Source organism: Macaca fascicularis, chromosome 6 (assembly GCF_037993035.2).
Source record: "Macaca fascicularis isolate 582-1 chromosome 6, T2T-MFA8v1.1".
NCBI classification, from domain to species: domain Eukaryota; kingdom Metazoa; phylum Chordata; class Mammalia; order Primates; family Cercopithecidae; genus Macaca; species Macaca fascicularis.
Genome location: NC_088380.1, coordinates 77,815,577 through 77,835,689, shown reverse-complemented (window position 1 = coordinate 77,835,689; position 20,113 = coordinate 77,815,577). Strand labels below are relative to the sequence as shown.

Here is a 20,113-nt window from a genome sequence, read left to right as displayed (position 1 = left end):
CAGTTTCTAACCCTTGAACACCTTCCCAGGCACTACTGGGTACCAGAAAACCCAGCAGTGAGAAGAAGCCTTGGCTGGCACCACCAAGGATTTCCAAAGTGGGGTTTTCTCCTTTGGGAACTCATTGAGGGCCAAAGTGAAGACCTTGGCATTGAGAAGAAGAACACATTAGAAGTGGACTTCACACTTTACCTCAATCAAACACCCAAATATCATGGAGTCTATTCGAGTATTTTTCATAAAACACTGAAACTTCATGTTAAGAATATCTTCCTGGTAAACATTGGTGATTTAAATGCTCCGGTAAATGTATTATGTCGGTGCAAAAGTAATTGTGGTTTTGGACTAATCTAATAATTACAGGTATTTCAAGTTGCTACGTGGCTTCCTAGTACAACAACAATCTGAGACGGAAGGAGACTTCAAGGCGGGTTGAAGCTTGCCGATGTCTTGTACCTCAGCACTTGTCTTTCCACTTGTGATCTCTGTACTAGTGGAAAATAGTTCTTCAAATGATTGGCAGCCCGCAATAATATCCGATTTTAACACAAGCCTTTCCAGTTACAGACAGCATTTCATCATCACTACGAATACATCCTAGAAGTATCAGTATTTTATTTTGCATACTATAAAACATTGTTTCTATTCATTCAAATGGGGCTACTACTTTTCTTTGTTAAGCTATTGACATAAGATATTGGTGGCACAGGCAATGTTCTTCAGGATAACCTCTAGGTTCTTGTTTTATGGTATTATTTTTCTAATTCCCAGTAGTGGGATAAGAAATCAATTCATTAGGTTGTAACTAGAGTTTTTTTAAAAAAATACAGAATAGAAAATATCAGAATATGTTGCACATGTCATTTTATAAGACTTCACTTAAATTTTAAGGGAGATAGGGGACGTTCATGGCGGCATGTATTTCTTACTGTGGATTGTAGTTTTTTAAAAAGGTTTGAAAAATACAAGCTTTAGAAGCTTTAGAATGAAACAAACACTTGTCTACTGCTTAATTTTTTGTTGCATAGTATTTTTAAATTAATGTTTTATTACTTCCCTTTGTGGTTTCTCAAAACAGTTATTACATTTAAATAATATAACATATGGCTATATAGTATGCATGTTTTAGTTTCACCAAAATATTCTTTTAAACGCTAGAAAACTTAGGACTCAGGTCCCAGTCAGCCATGTCTTTATATTAACTCCAGTTTTTACTGTGTGCCCCCAAATTTCTCCTTCATTAGAAGTTTCCAGCCTCTAGGGCTATTATCCACTTATTAACAAATTAAGTACATCTCACTTTGAGTTTGTTATCAACTTGCTTCCTACCATGACATCTACTGAAGGGAAGGACCCACAGCCACCCTAGGGCTTTCCAGGGATTGCGACTTCTCTCCCTTCATTCCTACAGTTTTCAGAGGAGAGGGAGGGCAAAGGAGATGAAGTCAGCTCGTGGAACCAGCCGGAAGGCTTTTCTGTAGAATGGCTTCTCCGTCCTCTCCTGGCCTCCTCCCTTTCCCCCAAGCAGTGACATCTTCACAGAGGCTTCTAATTACCTTTACTCAGAACAGATATTTTTTCTAAATTATATTCTACGAGGAAAAATTATATCTGTAGCAGTGAAATGTTTAAACTTTCCAAGGCAAGACCATGATCAGAAAGCATAATTTAGATACTCTGCAAGTATCTGCATAAGTATTAATAAAACAGAGACCATTTGTGTCTTTTCCATGCTATATTCCTAGAGGGCTTCTTCTAAAGAACTTATTTATGTCTTGAGATGTGGGGGCTCACACACTTGACAGATTTTTTTTTTTTTTTCTTTAAGACAGAGTCTCACTCTGTCCCCCAGGCTGGAGTGCAGTGGTGTGATCTCTGCTCACTGAAATCTCTGCCTCCCGGGTTCAGGCAATTTGCCTGCCTCAGCCCCTCCCCTGAGTAGATGGGATTACAGATGCTTCTCACCACGCCCAGCTAATTTTTGTATTTTCAGTAGAGAGGGAGTTTCACCATGTTGGCCGCCTAGGCTGGTCTCGAACTCCTGACCTCAGGTGATCTACCTGCCTCAGCCTCCCAAAGTGCTGGGATTGCAGGCATGAGCCACCATACCTGGCCACTTGACAGATCTTAAAGATCCACTAGAATGGATTTATCACATATAGCTCAATTTACTTTTGCAAAACTGTACAGAAGCTTGTCTGGACTGGCAGTCTCTTGTCCCAAGCAGACGTGTGGACAGTTCAAATTAGCCTTCACTTCAAATTACAGTAGTGACTACCCAGCATCTATAAAACCATAATTCACAAAGCATAAATGTAAAGCAAGTCTTTTATTATTTACACATCACACATAACCCTTGGTACCAATATGTGCTAATGTTTTACAACCTCAAATTGCATATTGTGCTGTATCTCAGTGTCGGGCACCTACTGATTGCTGGTTCCTCTCCCTTTCTCTCCCCTCTATATTAACTCTCTGCTGAATACTCATTCACCTATGTGCATGTTCATTCATAGAGAAATATTTATATACATAGTCACATATGTGTATTTTACGTTCACTTTGATTCATTTTATATGTGAAAATGAACATATAATCACATGGGTAGGATACGGGGGAAAAAATAAGCTACTCCCTAAGGAAAGTGTGATCAACAGGATAAAATGAAATTAGTGGAAATTGGCCTGTTCCCTAAAGAAAATAGACAATCAGATAGACAGATACAGATATACAGATACAGACACACACATGTGTGCACACACACTAATATGTGCAATCATATCAGATGCAATGAAATATCATTTTAATGACTTTTATATACACAAGAAAATATAAGGTAACTGAAAGTAAAATAAAGATAAATTTTATGTTAAAATATAAAATATATATTATGTAAAATAAAACAAACATTCATGAGCCTACCCAACTTGAAACTTGGATACTGGCCATCAACCATGGAAACTCTGTAATGATTCATTCCATTTCCATTTCCCTATTCCCCTCCCTAGATATAACAACCATTTTGAATTCAGGAATTTTTTTCGCCTTCATTATTTTGTTTTTCTTTTTTTCCTTTTTTTTCTTCTTTTTGAGACAGGTCTCACTCTGTCACCCAGGTTGGGGGTTCAGTGGTGCCATCTTGGCTCACTGCAACTTCTGCCTCCCAAGTTCAAGCGATCTTCCCACCCCAACCTGCCAAGTATCAGGGCCACATGTGTGTGCCGCCATGCCTCGCTAATTTTTGTATTTTTGGTAGAGATGGGGTTTTACCATGTTGCCCAGGCTGGTCTTGAGCTCCTAAGCTCAAGCGTTCTGCCTGCCTTGGCCTCCCAAAGTGCTGGGATTACAGGCGTGAGCCACCACACCCAGTCTCTTGTTTTTCTTTATAGCTTATGCACATATGTAGGCCCTATAATAATATATTGTTTAATTTGCATTTTATAAAAATGAAATCTAACAAGTATTTTGGGGCTTTTTTTTGTTCCTTCATGCTTCTAAGGTCTATGTTATTATTCACACAGATGTATTTGTAGTTAATTCACTTTCATTACTGTACAGTATTCCCTTGTGTAACTATATATAATTTATTTATTCCACTTTTGGGTTATTTCCTGCTGGTATAAATACTCACATATAGGTCTCCTAGTACACAAGAGGAAAATGCGTATTTGACTTTACATGATAATGTCAAATTATTTTCCCAAGTTATACAATTTTCTCTCCTATCATCTTTACGCAGGAATTTCCATGTTACCCATTCTCACCAAAACATGGGATTGCTAGATTTTTAAATTTTTGCCAGTCATGTGAGTATAAACTGGTATCTCATCGTGGTTTTCCTTTATCATATTTTAATCAGTTTTCTTAAGTGTCTTACTTTCAAATCAATGAATATAGGAATCTAAAAGGGGACAACATTTTGATGGACAGATAAAAGTGGTAGAGACAATAAAAAGTTTAAAACTAGAATTTTTGAAGTTTACCTATAAGGTTCTTTGATTTTCTACAGTTTTCTTCTACAATATAGAATCTTACCTTCTTTTCTTTAGATGACTTTGTTGCTTTTCAAATCCATGCCAACCAAAAGAAAGATTCAAGTTGGAAGCACACGAACTCGATGGTGACATGAAGGACCTCTGGGCTTCAGTATGTACTGTCCCTTCGTCATTTTCACTTAGTGGGTACACACTGGGGCTGGTTTCTGTAGGAAGGGTGTGTTTGCTGCTCTGAGGCCCCAGAGTGCAACCTCTGGATTCAGGGCTGGTAGTTGCAGTGATTCCCTCTATATTAATATAGCTGATATCCAAATCGCCAACCTGGAAGTTGAAAGAAAAACATTTCCTGAGTAAAAGCAGGTAAGATTGGCCTAGCTAAGAATTAATAAAATTTTCCCAATTTAAAAAACTTCTGGCCAAGCGTGGTGGGAGGCTGAGGCTGGCAGATCACTTGAGGTCAGGAGTTCAAGACTAGCCTGGCCAACATGGTGAAACCCTGCCTCTACTAAAAATACAAAAATTAGCCAGGGTGTGGTGGTGGGCGCCTGTAATCCCAGCTACTCAGAGATTGAAGCAGGAGAATGGCCTGAATGGGAGGCAGAGGTTGCAATGAGCAGATACTGCACTAGTGCACTCTAGCCTGGGTTACAGAGTGAGATTCCATCTCTAAAAAAAAAAAAAAAAAAAAAAAAAAGACCTTCTACCTTATTTCCTTATTTATATTTTTTGTTTATTCTTGTTGTATGTAAACAGAATTACTGTATATGTTTTTGTCCACATGGCAGCTATCCTATAATTCACAAAAAGGAAGACCAACTGAGTATTTTATAAAGTTGTTCCTTTATTACAAAACCAGAAGCTGATTATGCCTCTAACATTTTATGAACCACTGACTCAAAATGAGGGGGAAATGTTTTAAATACTTGAGGAAAAAAACTAAAGACTATACAGCTTTATTCAAAAAGTAGCTCATAGGAATCTGGGTACCAAGGTAATAGTGGTCACATAAAGCTGAGTCTCACAAAAAGCAACACCAAACAAAAAGAACAAATAAAGTTACATAAAGCGCACGTACGTAGCATCATTAGAAGAAAGAAAATGCCCAAATTTCAAATTACCTGTAAATAATAAAATCAACAGCAAATCCAGCAGGCAAGCCCTCGTGCTCCTGCTGTAAGACTCAGTGGAGGGTAAGGGGAGTCGGGAAAATCTGAACGGCAGAGAAAGGACGGAACTTCTGGAGGTCGTAAGACTTACTTAAAAATCCTCCCCAGAAAGAGAAAGCCCAACCCACATGCATGAAAGAGTCCTAGCTGATCAAAGCACTTGCTCTAAGAAAGGCATACTTTTAAGTACTCATGATTTGAGGTGGCGGTCATCAAAAGACATCATGTCTGGGGTGAGGACAGTAAAAAGGAAGAGAGTAACACCATTTGGAGATAGAGCAGTGAAAGGAAAAAAGAAGCAAAAGGGGAAATGCTAGAATCCTAAATCATCGGGCATCATAATTTATTAAAGCAAAAACCGTTAATGAATGCTTAATTAATGGGTGAAAGTCTAATGAGCAACAGGGTATTTACAAGGGCTTAAAATATCTCCTGACATGATACTTAGTAATTTTTTAAAAAACAGTAATTTTACTAAAAAAGGAACTTGGCAGATGAAAGATACTAATAAAATCACCAGTAATGGGACAGATTGATGTCCTATGCCTCCTGATACAATGCACTGAGAAGCACCCATCATCACTTCCATAGTATTCCTGCTACACATGCCTAACCTGAATCCTATTATGAGGAAATAACAGATAAACCAAAACTGAAAGACATTCTAGCAAAACACAAGAACAAAAACACCAGTCTGTATTCTTTTAAAATATCAGCATCATAAAACACAAAGACTGAGGAACTGTCCCAGATTAAAGGAGACTACAGAGACACAACAACTATATGTAACACATGTAATGGAATTTTCTTCTGCAACAGAGAGCATTATTGGGACAACTCGCTAAAATTGAATAAGGTCTGGAGATAGCTAATAGTATTGTATCAATGATAACTTTATGATTTTGGTAACTGTACTGTGCTTATGTAAGAAACTATCCATGTTTTTAGGAAAATACACCATGAAAGATTAAGGGGTAAAGGGGCACCATATTTTTCATTTATTCTCAAATGGTTAAGAAATATTTATAGAGATAATTTAACTATTTGCATGCACACATAACCACCCACTCAGGGAATGACAAAGTAGAATGCAGTAAAATATTACCACTTGAGGAATTTGAGTAAAGTGTATATAGGGATTCTCTGTACTGAAATTATGAAACAAATGTTTTTTTCAAAGTAGTTTATATGACAGAAATTTTCAAAGTAACTTTCATCATGTGAATTTTCTCAACAGGAAGGTGATAACCTTGAAAATTAATAGGAAACATTAATATAAGCTAGTAATGTTTTTAGGTTTCCTTGCCAGGTTGAGGAAGATAAAGAAAATTAGATAAGATTATTTTCAGATATTGCTGGAAAGCATTTTAAATATGCAGAATTTGAACTCCTTACATTGTCCTTGCTATTCAAATAGATACAGGGGCAATAAAAAAAAGTACTATGCTAATATAATGGACTTTGTGATTTTGTTGCAGATTTAGTTTTATTTCTCAATTTTCAATTCACAACTTGGCAATCTGCTGTTTCCATTTGTTGAATTAACTTGTTTGCGTTCTCTCTAAATGCATACTTTACTTTTTCTTTTTGGCTTCACATCATTAAAGCAATACTTCTTTCACCCAGAATATTCCAAAATAAAAATTATATCTTGGCCGGGTGTACTGGCTCATGCCTGTAATCCCAGTACTTGGGAGGCCAAGGTGGGCAGATCATTTGAGGCCAAGATTTCAAGACCAGCCTGGCCAACATGGCAAAACTCTCTCTTCTAAAAATACCCAAATTAGCCAGGTGTTGTGGCACACACCTGTAACCCCAGCTACTCTGGAGGCTAAGGCACAAGAATTGCTTGAGCCTGGGGGGTGGAGGTTGCAGTGAGCCAAGATGGCACCACTGCACTCCTGCCTGAATGACAGAGCAAGACTCTGTCTCAAAACACAAAACGGAAGGAAGGCAGGAAGGCAGGAAGGCAGGAAGGAAGGAAGGAAGGAAGGAAGGAAGGAAGGAAATTATATCCTAACCTTTTATTTACCAAATCTTTGGTTTGATAAATTTTGCATTTTTAATGTATCTAAGAACATATAAAAGCATAATATATATATAGTTTTTCCCACATAATATCGAGTAATTTACAATTTTAGTTACTTGAAGTAAATGGAAATACTATAGTTATAGTACTCACTAAGGCTCAGAACAAAAAAAAGATAAGGTCTCAAGAAGTATTTTATTTAAACAGCTGAGAAAATATAGCAACAGAATAAATCTGTTAAAATCAAAACATGACAAAAAATATATGCGCTGAAAACTATAAAACACCAATGAAAGAAATTGAAGCAACACAAATAAATGGAAACAAACTAGAAGAATGTTCACAAACTAGAAGAATTCATATGAAAGATATCCTATATTCATGGATTGGAAGAATTCATGTTGTCAAAATATCTATACTACCCAAAGTGAACTACAGATTCTATGTAATCTCTATCAAAATTACAATGGTAATTTTTCACAGAAATAGAAAAAAATTCCTAAAATTTGTATGGAATCCCAAAAGACCCAGAATAGCTCAAGCAATCTTTAGCAGGAAGAACAAAGTCAGAAGCATCACATTGCCTAGCTTAAAATTATATTACAAAGATATGGTAATCCAAACATTATGGTACTGACATAAAAACAGACACATGAGCACATGAAACAGAATAGAAAGTCCAGAAATAAACCCACACATAAATACAGTCAATTAGTCTTCAACAAATGTGCTAAAAATACACAATGGAGAAAGGATAGATCCTTCAATAAATGATACCAGGAAAACTGGATAGCTACATGCAAAAAAATTAAACTGGATCCCTATCTTACAACATACACAAATATCAACTCAAAATGCAATAAAGGCTTTAACATAAAACATGAGGCCTTAAAACTCCTAGGAGAAAGCATAGAGGAAAAACTCCTTGACATTGGTCTTGGCAATCATTTTTTGGATGTGACACTAAAAGCACAAGCAAGAAAAGCAAAATAAATGTGACTACATCAAACCAAAAAATCTCTGCACAGCAAAGGAAACAACAAAATAAAACAGCAACTTATGGAATTGGAGAAGATATTTACAAATCATGCACCTGATATGGAGTTAATACCCAAAATATGTAAGGAACTCACACAACTCAATAGCAAAAAAACAAAACAAACAAAAAAAAAAACCCCCCACAAATAACCAGATTTAAAAATAGATAAAGTACCTGAATAGACATTTTTCCAAAAAATAACACACACAAATGGCCAATAGGTATATGCAAAAGTGCTCAACATCACTAATCATCAGGAAAATGAACAAAACTACAATGAGATATCACCTCACACCTGTTAGAATGGCTAGTACCAAAAGGACAAAAAGAAAAAAAAAAAAAAAGAAAAAAGCTGGCAAGGATGTGGAGAAAGGGGAATTCTTATACACTGTTGGGAATGTAAATCAGCACAGTCACAGTGGAAAACAGTATGAAAGTTCCTAAAAAAAATTAGAATACAACTACCATATGATCCAGCAATTCCACCTCTGGGTATATATCCAAAGGAAACAGAATCACTATCCCAAAGAGATGTCTGCACTCCCATGTTCACTGCAGCACTATTCACAGTAGCCAAGAGATGGAATCAACCTAAGTGTCCATCAACAGATAAATAAAGAAAATGTGGCACATGTGTGATTTTCTGAAAATATAGGGATAAAAACAGTGTTTTTTCTATTCTCTCACTCAACAGTCAACACAGAACTCTTCTGTGACTAAATGTATGGGGTTTTCCCCTGACATGTAGCAAGGAAGCAATCCGCCACTGAATTTCCTCTAATTCAGTTCAATTCAATTCTGGCACTATCAACCTGCAGATGGAGTCAGGTCCCACAGGGCTCAGTCCCACAAGACTCCCCCACCACTTCCAATGACAAACCACTAGCCCCAGATTGTTTTATCAACCAGCTATAAAATGGGGTTCCCACAGCCCCTCCTCAGGTTCAATCAATTTGCTAGAGCAACTCACAGAACTCAGGGAAACACTTACATTTCCTGGTTTATTATAGTGAATACTACAAAAGATACAGAGAACAGCCAGATGGAAGAGTTGCTTAGGGCAAGGAACTCCAGAAGGGGCACAGAGCTTCCAGGCCCTCTGCAAGTGCACCACCCTCCAGGAACCCCCATGTATTCAGCTATCCAGAATCTCTTGAACCCAGTTCTTTTGGGTTTTTATGAAAGCTTAATTATGCAGGCATGATTGGTTAAATTATTAGTCATTAGTGATCAATTTAACCTTCAGCCCCTCCTCCCTCTATGGATGCCAGTGGGTGGAGCTAAAAATCCCAATCCTGTAATCCTGCCTTGGCCTCTCCTGTGACCAGCCCACATCCTGAAGTTACCTAGGGGCTGCCAGCCACCAGTCATCTCATTAGCATACAAAAGATATCACTTTGGAAATGTGAAGGATAAATACAGTAATTCCTCACTTAAGTATGGAGCTATGTTCTGAGAAACGCATCCTTAGGTTATCTTGTTATTGTGCGACCATCATAGAGTGTACTAACATAAACCTGGTAGTATAGCCTTCTACACACCTAGGCTATATGGTAATAACCTATTTCTCCTAAGCTACAAATCTATACAGCATGTTACTGTACTGAATACTGTAGACAACTGGGACGCAATGGTAAGTACTTGTATATCTAAATATAGAAAAGTAATACAGTAAAAATATGGTATTATAATCTTATGGGATCACTTTTGCATATGCACTCTGCCATTGTGACAGATTCCATACACATGCACACACAAACACACGTGCACACACACACTCACACAGAGGAATATTATTCAACCCTAGAAAAGAAAAAAAAATCCGGCCATTTGTGACAACATGGATGAATCTGGAAGACATTATGCTAAGTAAAATAAGCCAAACACAGAAAAACAAATACTGCATGATCTGACTTATATGTGGAATGTAAAGAAGTCAAACTCATAAAAACAGTGAGTAGAAGGGTAGTTACTGGGCGTTGGAGGGTGGGGAAAATGGTGAAGTACTGGTAAAATGGGTACAAACTTTCAGTTACACAATGAATAAGTTCTTGAGACCTAATGTACAACATGGTGACTATAGTTAATAATGCACTTTGTACTTGAAATTTGCTGTAGATCTTAAGTATTCTCACTACAAAAATAAATAAGTATATGAGATGATATATGTGCTTAATTAGCTTGATTGTGGTCATTATTTCAAAATATGTACATGTATCAAAACATTACATTGTACAGTTTAAATATATATAATTTCTATTTGTTCATTATACCTTAATAAAGCTGGAAAAGAATAAATAAATACCAGAACATGGCTAGATCACAACAAGTCCAACTACCCTGTGGTATGGTTTGGCTCTGTATCCCCATCCAAATCTCACTTTGAATTATAATAATTCCCATGTGTCAAGGGCGGGACCAGGTGGAGATAACTGAATCACGGGGGTGGTTTTTCCCCATGCTGTTCTCATGACAGTGAGGGAGTTCTCACGAGATTTGATGGTTTTATCAGGGGCTTCCCTCTTCACTCAGCACTCATTTTCTCTCCTGCTGCCCTGTGAAGAGATGCCTTCTGCCATTATGGTAAGTTTCCTGAGGCCTCCTCAGTCATGCAGAAGTATGAGTCAATTAAACCTCTTTTCTTTATAAATCATCCGGTCTCAGGTATTTCATCATAGCAGTGTGGGAAGGGACTAACACACCCTGTATCTTGAAAATGTCCTCAGAACTCCCACTGTGTCCTACACTCCATGCCCCATTCTAGATTTCTATAACTACGACTGACATTCAGTTAGTTTATACCAAAAAAAAACCCAGTTATTTACAGCTGAAGTCCATTCTGATTAATTGGTTTCTCTGTCATTATGACAACCATCCCAATCTGTGGTGCATTTGATGTAACAGTGCTTTGTAACACAAAAGGAAAATGCAGAGATGTGCTACTAAAGGGCTGAAAATGAGCTCTAGATGGAAAAAACAGTTTAGATCACAGAATGTATCTATAAATAGGGTAAAATATATGCATATTAACAACATAAAAGGGTTAAATGTCTTACTGCTCAGTGAGTAGACAGGGTGCATCTTATATGGGGATTAGGTTTTAAAGTCAGTTTATAAGGCAGAAATTGTGTTGTCAAAACTACCCTTGAAAAACCCTTAAATCCTCCATATATTAGTGTGTAGAAATATTCAGATATATATTTTAATTTTTATAAATACTAAAATTTGAAGATCACTGAGCCAGAGAAAAGAACAAAAGACAAGAAGATGCCAGCACATTCAAACCATCTGCTTCTATGAGATTTAGCTCAAAAGTCTCTATCAGGGAATGAGTGGAAAGTTCAAAAGGATTCCAGCTTTCTTATAATATGATACCATTCTGTATTAGTATGATACCATCCTGTATTAGTATGATACCATTCTGTATTGATATGAAAGCTCTACAATCTTACTACATGTTAACAGATGTGTTGTAACGATTAACCAAGTAATTTATGTGACAGTTTCCTATGGTGCTGGGACCAAGCACCTGCTCATTCCATTTGCTGGATTTGAATACAAATATTGCATAATCAAGTCATACACATACTGTTTTTTGAAAAGCTGTAGAGGAGACATTGGTTGCACAGTTGTCATTTCCTACTTGGGCCCCGAAGAAGAGTTCTCACACTCTTCCCATTTGGCAGTATCTCAAGACCCCTCCCTGACAGTGCCTCTCAGTTGAGTAAGGTGTATTGTGTTCTGAAGTAAGCACCTAAGTTAAATGCTTAAATGCTCATACAATGAGACTCCGCAACAGCAGCCTCTTTGCTGCTCTTAGGCTAAAACTGTCAAAGGAACACAACAACATTGAATCTATTTCTTACAAATCCAGGTTTTGGAGAGAGGTAGAAACCCTCCTGTAATGTCAGTTGGGCCTTACCTGATCGATCACCATACAGTTAGCATAGACTTCATCACCTCCGTTCAGCATGTCCGAAAGCCGGCCTGCAGCAAGCAAAGTAGAGGGTGGCTTGGATTTTTTTAGGACATCGAAGGAGCGATCTAGAGTACAAAAATGAAAACAGGGCAAACAAAGGAGAAGGGGTTTATTTTACAGTCAAGCTTTACCTTCTTAGACCATAAGAAAAAAAGTCAAGTGCATTTTTTTAAGGTGGCTTTTTGCTAGATTTTAAGATCTACGTGCAAGTAATTTTTCATGTATATCCAAACCTCAGCTATCTAGAATTTTCATATAGGATGAAAAGTTCTAGATAGATAAATATTTGCCCACCTCAAGCGTTATTTTCCCCATCATTAGAGGGGGAAAAATCAATTAAATCTTTGTAAAAATCAATTAAATCTTTGCTTTCAATTTCTACTATATTTTAAAACTAAACTTCATTTCCCTTTATTAGCAACTAAATTTCAGGCTGGGCACAGTGTCTCATGCCTGTAATCCCAGCACTTTGGGAAGCCTAGACGGGCAGATCACCTGAGGTTGGGAGTTTGAGACCAGTCTGACCAACATGGGGAAACCCCATCTCTCCTAAAAATGCAAAATTAGCTGGGTGTGGTGGCGCATGCCTGTAATCCCAGCTACTCAGGAGGCTGATGCAGGAGAAGCACTTGAACCTGGGAGGCGGAGGTTGTGGTGAGCTGAGACTGCACCATTGCACTCCAGCCTAGGCAACAAGAGCGAAACTCCATCTCAAAACAAACAAAAACTAAACTACATTTCCCTTTATTGATAACTAAACTTAATTTTCTTTTATTAATAATTTAGAAGTATTAGTGACTGTACTGTGATCCTCAGTTTCCACTGATGTGCTCAGATTCAACGACCCTCTACTCAAGAACCCAAGAGAGTACACAGCCTAGCAGTTCTGGCTCAGTACTGCTTGCTAACATGCAGAATCTCACACGTGGAGAATTTGCCTTCTATTTTGGTTACAGAAATGTTTATGCTTGCTTTCATGTCTCAGCTTTGTTCCAAATAGATGAGGTTGCCTAAAAATTGAGTCCCAGAGAGTTAAGCTGTTACTGTGTTTGTAGAGAATGAAGAGTCAAAGGCAATAAAACACATTCGAGCTAGAATGCCTTGTTTCTTGTGACCTTGGCTAGTTTACTCCCCCTCCAGACATCTTCACAAAGTTTCCTCATCCATAAAAGCAGATTACTATTATGCATTCCTCATAGTGTGGTTATGAGGATTAAGTGCGTTCAGACATGTAAAAACTTGACACATGCCTGGCACAAAGTGCTCAACAAATGTTATTTGTCAGAATTACTATTATAATTATTACAGATAGCAATTTTTAACCATATTCAGTGTGAAGCGCAAGGTTATTAATACTAATCATAGTGTGTTATGGTAATAACAGATTTTCAGTATGTGTAAATGACTTTCAGAGGGCAGAGTCAATGTTATACCTATAGTAAATGTCATCCTCACTTACATCCCAGTAAGTTTTCTTGAATGGGTACATAGTGATAGTACTGCTGTTATTCCATTAGAAATGTCACCTGTCCCACTGCCTGTCTTATCTATGTCATAACATAAAACCTCGTAAGCCCATGGGAGCAAATCAGGAAATAAAAAAAGATTAATAACTGTTGGGCTGATGTACCATGAGCAAAAAAATATCCATTCTTTCTTGGAAAGTAATGAGGACATCACAAAAGTTCCAAAGTTGTATGAATTGTAGTTTAATAAGTCAAATGGCCCTGGCTTCAGATTTTGCTTCTAAATCTATCTCTTCTCCACACAGAACACTGAAGTGTGAGATTCATTAAGCTTCTGAAGGAAACATACAATGTTAAAGAAAAACAGTTTCTTTTTTTTTTTTTTTTTTTGAGATGGAGTTTCCCTCTGTCACCAGGCTGGAGTGCAGTGGCGCCATCTAGGCTCACTGAACCTCCAACTCCCTGGTTCAAGCAATTCTCCTGCTTCAGCCTCCCAAGTAGCCTGTATTACAGGCACGCACCACCATACCCAGCTAATTTTTGTTTTTTTAGTAGAGACGGGGTTTCACCATGTTGGCCAGGATGGTCGTGACCTCCTGATCTCATGATCCACCCACCTCAGCCTCCCAAAGTGCTGGGATTGCAGGCATGAGCCACCACGCTCGGTCATATTTTCTTCTTACATACACAATGTATTCTTTATAGCAATGTCTTTTTTTTTTTTTTTTTTTTTTTTTTTTTTGAGAAGGAGTCTGACTCTGTTGCCCAGGCTGGAATGCAGTGCAGTGGCGTGATCTTGGCTCACTGCAATCTCCACCTCCTGGGTTCACGCCATTCTCCTGCCTCAGCCTCCTGAGTAGCTTGGACTACAGGCGCCTGCCACCACACCCGGCTAATTTTTTGTATTTTTTAGTAGAGACAGGGTTTCACCATGTTAGCAAGGATGGTTTTGATCTCCTGACCTTATGATCCACCCGCCTCGGCCTCCCAAAGTGCTGGCATTACAGGTGTGAGCCACCGCGCCCAGCCAGTCCACATTGTCTTAACTGCAATTCTGAAATCCAGAAAGCTCTAAAAATCAGAATTTTCCCCATAAGTTTGGTTCAAAAACATATTGTGTAGTACAATCTGACCTGAGCCCACATTGGACCATATATATTCTTTATTTGCTCTACTTGGTGTCAATGATGACACATTTTGCTGCAGAAATATTAATAGACTTGATGATAGCATTCCCCCATTTCTCCTGTGGGAGTCATATCATACCAGTATGAACACCAGGCCAAAAAGATCTGAAAATTCTGAATTCCAAAACAAATCTGGTCCCAAGAATTTCAAAGAAGAGATTGTGGGTCTCTACAAAATCAGCCATCTGAGATATCAGAACACTTCCCAAGCTTTTATCATTCTTCTACCAAACTCACAAATTTGCCATATTTATATATCACCTATACTATTTCCTGGATATATTCACCTATATTCTTTTGTACTCATCTTTAAATGGACTCACCTTTTTTCTTTAAATGAAATTAATTTAAGAAATACCTTTAATATTAAGAAAAATCTTATCCCCACTGTACATAGAAAGCCAGTATTATTCCTGTCAAAAGCAGAAGGGAGGACCGGGTATGGTGGCTCACGCCTATAATCCCAGCACTTTGGGAGGCTGAGGCAGGCAGATCAGGAGAATGGCTTGAACCCAGAGATGGAGGTTGCAGAGAGCCGAGATGGCACCACTGCACTCCAGCCTTGGCGAAAGAGTGAGATTCCATCTCAAAAAAAAAAAAAAAAGAAAAAAAAAAGTAGAAGGGAATTAAATGTACTGAAATAATGCAAACAAAACAATGAAATTAGAGTCTGACTAAATATTTGCCTATCAAAACTGAAAGTCTGAGAGGCCTGCTCTCTCTTTGTTGTAAAGGGAGATTCTGAAGGATTCAAGAAATGTTAAAGATGCAAGAGTACCACACTGAGACTTTCTCCTTCAATCAACAGAATTATCAAAAGAAAATATCTGCATGACTATTCCTAGAGGAATTCACCCTACACTTTCAAAAAGTGGCCTACGCCGGGTGCGGTGGTTCACACACCTATAATTCCCAGCACTTTGTGAGACTGAGGCAGGTGAATCACTTGAGCCCAGGAGTTCAAGACCAGCCTGGGCAACATGACCAAACCCTGTCTCCACTAACAATACAAAAATCAGGTGGGTGTGGTGGCACACACCTGTAGTCCCAGCTACTTGGGAAGCTGAAATGAGAGGATTGCTTGAGCCTGGGAGGCGGAGGCTGCAGTGAGCTGTGATAGCGCCACTACACTCCAGCCTGGATGACAGAATAAGTAAGACCCTGTTCTCAAAGGAGAAAAAGAACGGAAGGAAAGGAAGGAAGGAGAGAAAGAGAGAGAGAAAGAGAAAGAGAGAGGGAAGGAAGGAAGGAAAGGGAGGGAAGGAAAGAAGGGAAGGAAGGAAGGAGAGAAAGAAAGAAAGAAAGAAAGAAAGAAAGAAAGAAAGAAAGAAAGAAAGAAAGAAAGAAAGAAAGAAAGAAAGAAAGAAAGAAAGAAAGAAAGAAAGAGAAAGAGAAGGTGGCTTAGCCCATGTCATCATCCTGTCACTCGAGTAATGGCTCCACTGAGACAGTAAGTCTTGTGAAGGACATGGGTGTGCAAGAGTATAATCCAGCATAATCTCCTCTCTACTTCTGCCACCTAGAACCTGACATGTAAATTTAGTCACTTGCTGCAATCATTAATAACACTAGCATAAACATCCTTTTGAGTATTTTTCTGAGGCATACATAGCCTCTACCTGTCAAAAGATGTCTCAAGACAATAGGATCTAGAAGAGAACACAGACTCACAAACCAGAAAATGACGCAGACTAACAGGACCACCAATCCTTTAACTTCAACACTAAACACTGCAAATAACGGGCTTAAAACCAGCAGAAGACTGATCATGAAAGGAAAATAAGCCTTAAAGAACACTTTCAAGTAAGCATCAGCTACTTATATTAAAATGGCTAATTGCTCCACCATGTGTCAGCCTATTCAAAGGAAAAGCTATAATAGTTTCATTTTTTTTTAAGTGTTACAGCTCTTTTCAAATTTGTCTAGCACGCTTTTTGGGTTAGGCCAGAAAGTCCCCAAAAATAGTTTCTTTTTCTTAAAGGTATCTTTTCAATATTTTCAAGAAATATGATTTTATCACTTCCATATGTAACTACTCCAGTAACAAATTAAGTGAAAAAGTTATTGATCCCCAAAAATGGACTTTTTCAATGAGCATGTAGAAATAATTTGCAGTAAGAACCAGCTACTTGTTTTAAATTAATGCTGTTTTATAGGAAGTTTTTCTTAGCTAAAAATTAACTTTATAATTTTGTTGATAACATTAATTTTTAATATTTAGTAAGCATATATTTCAAAGACAATACAAAAGTAGCCAAAGCTCAACTCCCATTTTTAAATGGCTGCAGATTTTAAATTAGTGAAAAGCACTAGTGTGTTGCAGTGGTTAAAAGCATGAGCACTGGACTGCCTGGGTTCAAGTCTCTACTCCATTATCTATTAGCTGTGTGACCTGGGGCAAGTTACCTAAGCTCTCTGTGCTTCCATTTCCTGATCTGTAAAATAAGGCAATAATATATCCATCTCATAGAATTATTGCGAAAATTAAATGAGTTAATATTTTCAGTGATTAGAGCAGACTCTGACATAGTAAGCACCCTATAAATGCTTTATTAGTTATGCTTCCTAAATATTTAAAAAGTAAATGAGGTGGCATAAGTTTAGTTCTGATTCTTTTTAAAAATAATTTCAACCTCTGCTATAACGTTACACATTCAAAAACAACCCAAGGCCACTGGCATGCACAAAACATTCCATTTGCTTCACGAAGAGCATTTAAAATGTTGTAACTTTTATTTCAGACTTAGTTGGTGTTAAGAAATTTTGAAAAATCTATCCTGGACATGGTTAACTGAAAAACATAAATTGTGAAGAGAAAGAAAAGCTGTCAAACTGCCCACAGGATTTACCTCCAAGGACTGAAGGATGAGCTCTCATGAAATGGGAGGGATTATAACTGTAGGATAAAGTCAGACAATCAGAGACAGCATTTCTCAAGAACAAAGGCAGGATTTCAGAAACTAAGATGTCCTAACATGATGAAGTGGACTTGGGCCAGTTTCTCACTGCAAAGTGCCTGGAGGATAAACAGCAACTCCAAGGGGATCCCCAGCTCTCCACTCTCCTATTCTCACTGCTTTGTAATGTGATCTAGGTGACTCCATAAGGGCTCTGTGAAGTCAAAATTTTCATAAGCCTGTCCTTGCTGTACTGAATCCTCTAATCAGGTGACACGGGTGACAATAGAAAGTAAATAGATTCCACTCATAGAAAGAAGAGGAATTGGAACTAGTAAGGGGGAGAGGAAGAGGCAGCTGCAGATGCCCCCCTTCACTCTGACATTTACAACTACTTCCAATCTAGCAGGAAACAGTTAATGGCACGGCCCAGCCTAGGGTCTCTTCAAACCTGATTTCCAACAAAATCCACCTCTCCCTTAAGAAGCTAAGAGCCTCGTAGCTAAAGCAAAATGTGGCCTACTTGACTGGTTATGTAAATGACCCACGCCCAGACATAAACAAACCCAGCTAAGGCAGTTTTCCGCAAACCTGCTGCCGACCTGATTTGGCCCACTCTGGATGCCAGAGTGCAAAAGTCAGGTGAGGGCCTCTCAGTCCAGATATCTCTTAACTGTGGCTGAGTAGATTGGTTTCATTTATTCATTGTATTTTACTTTAACTCTAGACCTTTATGAACAGCAGAAACATTCACTGAGAATAACCACCATAAAATGGGGGAGACTTACTTTAGAGTTCAATTCCCAACACTCTCCTGAAACAGTGCCCATTATGGTCACCAAAGACCTTCAAATGACAGACCCTATAGTCAGTTCTCAGTCCTTCTGTGACTTACAGTAGTATTTAATACAGTTGATCACTTCCTGTCCTTATCCTCCAGGACACCAGGCTCTCCAGGTCCTCCCACCTTGCTGGCCTTTTCTTCTCAGGCCCCATGGCAGGTTCCTCCTCATCTTCTGGATGTTGGCAGGTTGTACTACTTTAGGGTCAGTCCTCAAACTCCACTCTCTCCACCCTTCCCTTGGTTATCTGACAGCGTGGCATCACACACCATCATATGATGATGACTCTCACATTTTCAACTCCAGTCCAGATGTCCAGAGCACTCCCCTGAGTCACAACTATCCCCTCAATACTCCTCCTAGTTGTCCAGCAGTCATGCCGAGCACAACAGGTCCAAAGCTGAATTCTTGATTCCCACCCCCACACCCAACTTCTCCCAAAAAATGGCAACTCTGTCTTTCCTTGGAGTCACCCTTGACTGTTTCCTTTCACAACTGGATTCAGAATCTGACCTTTCTCATCACCTCCACTGCAACACCAGGCAAGCCACCACTGTCTTCTTCCTAAACTGTTACATCAGTAGTCTCTCTGCTCCCACTCTTGGCCCTCCATAGCCTTTTCTCCACAGGACAGACAAAGGAAATCGAGTCATGTCATGCCTCTGCAAAATTCTCCAACGGCTTCCCATCTCATTCTGAGTGAAGGCCAGAAGGATGACCTAGAGTGCCTCCCGTTGCCTGCCCCTCCTCCACTCTCTCCCAGCCTCTCTGAAGCCCTGCCCACTACTCTACTCCAGCCCCACAAGCCTCCTTGCTGTTTTTGCCTCAGACCATTTGCACTTGCTGCTCCACCTTCCAGCATGGCTCTGCCCCTGGATATGCAGATGCCTTGCTTTCTCCCTTTCTTCTCATCTCTGCCCCAGTGTCATCTTACCAAAGAGACTCTCCCTGATCATCTTATATGAAATGGCAACCGCCAAGCCTTGCTTTATTTTCACTCATGCCCCTTACCATCACCTAGCATATTAGAGATTTATTTGCTCGTTGTATGTCATCTGTTTCCTTCCACTAAAACATAAGCTCCATGAGAACAGCAACTTCAAAGACAGTTTTGTTCACCATCTCCCCAGTACATACAACCATATAGGCAGGCAGTGGATAATGAATATTCACTGAAGAGATAAATCATTTCTCATCAAGAACAGAAAATTCTCTTCAGGTCTGGTAATGTTTTCTCAGATTCTGAGGTTTTCTTGTGATAGGCTCTCCTTGCTACATGTTGTGATGGGAGTGTCACTGTCTACTTTCATTCACTTATTCACCTATTCATTCATTCATTCTTTTTTCCCATACTTACTGAGTGTCTACTGATCACCAGGTACTGTGCAACCTGCTGGGCCCAGAACGGAACCCTCAGCCTCTATCAGCGACTCTTAAAAAAACATCTTCAGGCCGGGCACTGTGGCTCACACCTGTAATCCCAGCACTTTGGGAGGCCAAGGTAGGCAGATCA

At 38.8% G+C, this 20,113-nt stretch overlaps 1 protein-coding gene and 1 non-coding gene across 5 annotated transcripts in view; one reads left to right on the top strand and one right to left on the bottom strand.

The window, feature by feature from the left end:
• Positions 1–20,113, bottom strand: part of ARHGEF28 (Rho guanine nucleotide exchange factor 28) — a 311,888-nt gene that overhangs the window by 92,214 nt on the left and 199,561 nt on the right. For all 4 annotated transcript variants that reach the window (XM_015451604.4, XM_005557142.5, XM_005557143.5 and 1 more), the window contains 2 exons: positions 12,152–12,273; positions 4,036–4,316 (listed from right to left, as the gene is read on the bottom strand). In XM_015451604.4, coding sequence (XP_015307090.3) covers positions 4,036–4,316; positions 12,152–12,273 — 403 coding nt within the window. The remainder of the gene's footprint in view (positions 1–4,035; positions 4,317–12,151; positions 12,274–20,113) is intronic.
• Positions 16,757–16,818, top strand: LOC123574250 (U7 small nuclear RNA). The gene has a single exon (XR_006699137.1). It is a non-coding gene; the product is annotated as a U7 small nuclear RNA (small nuclear RNA).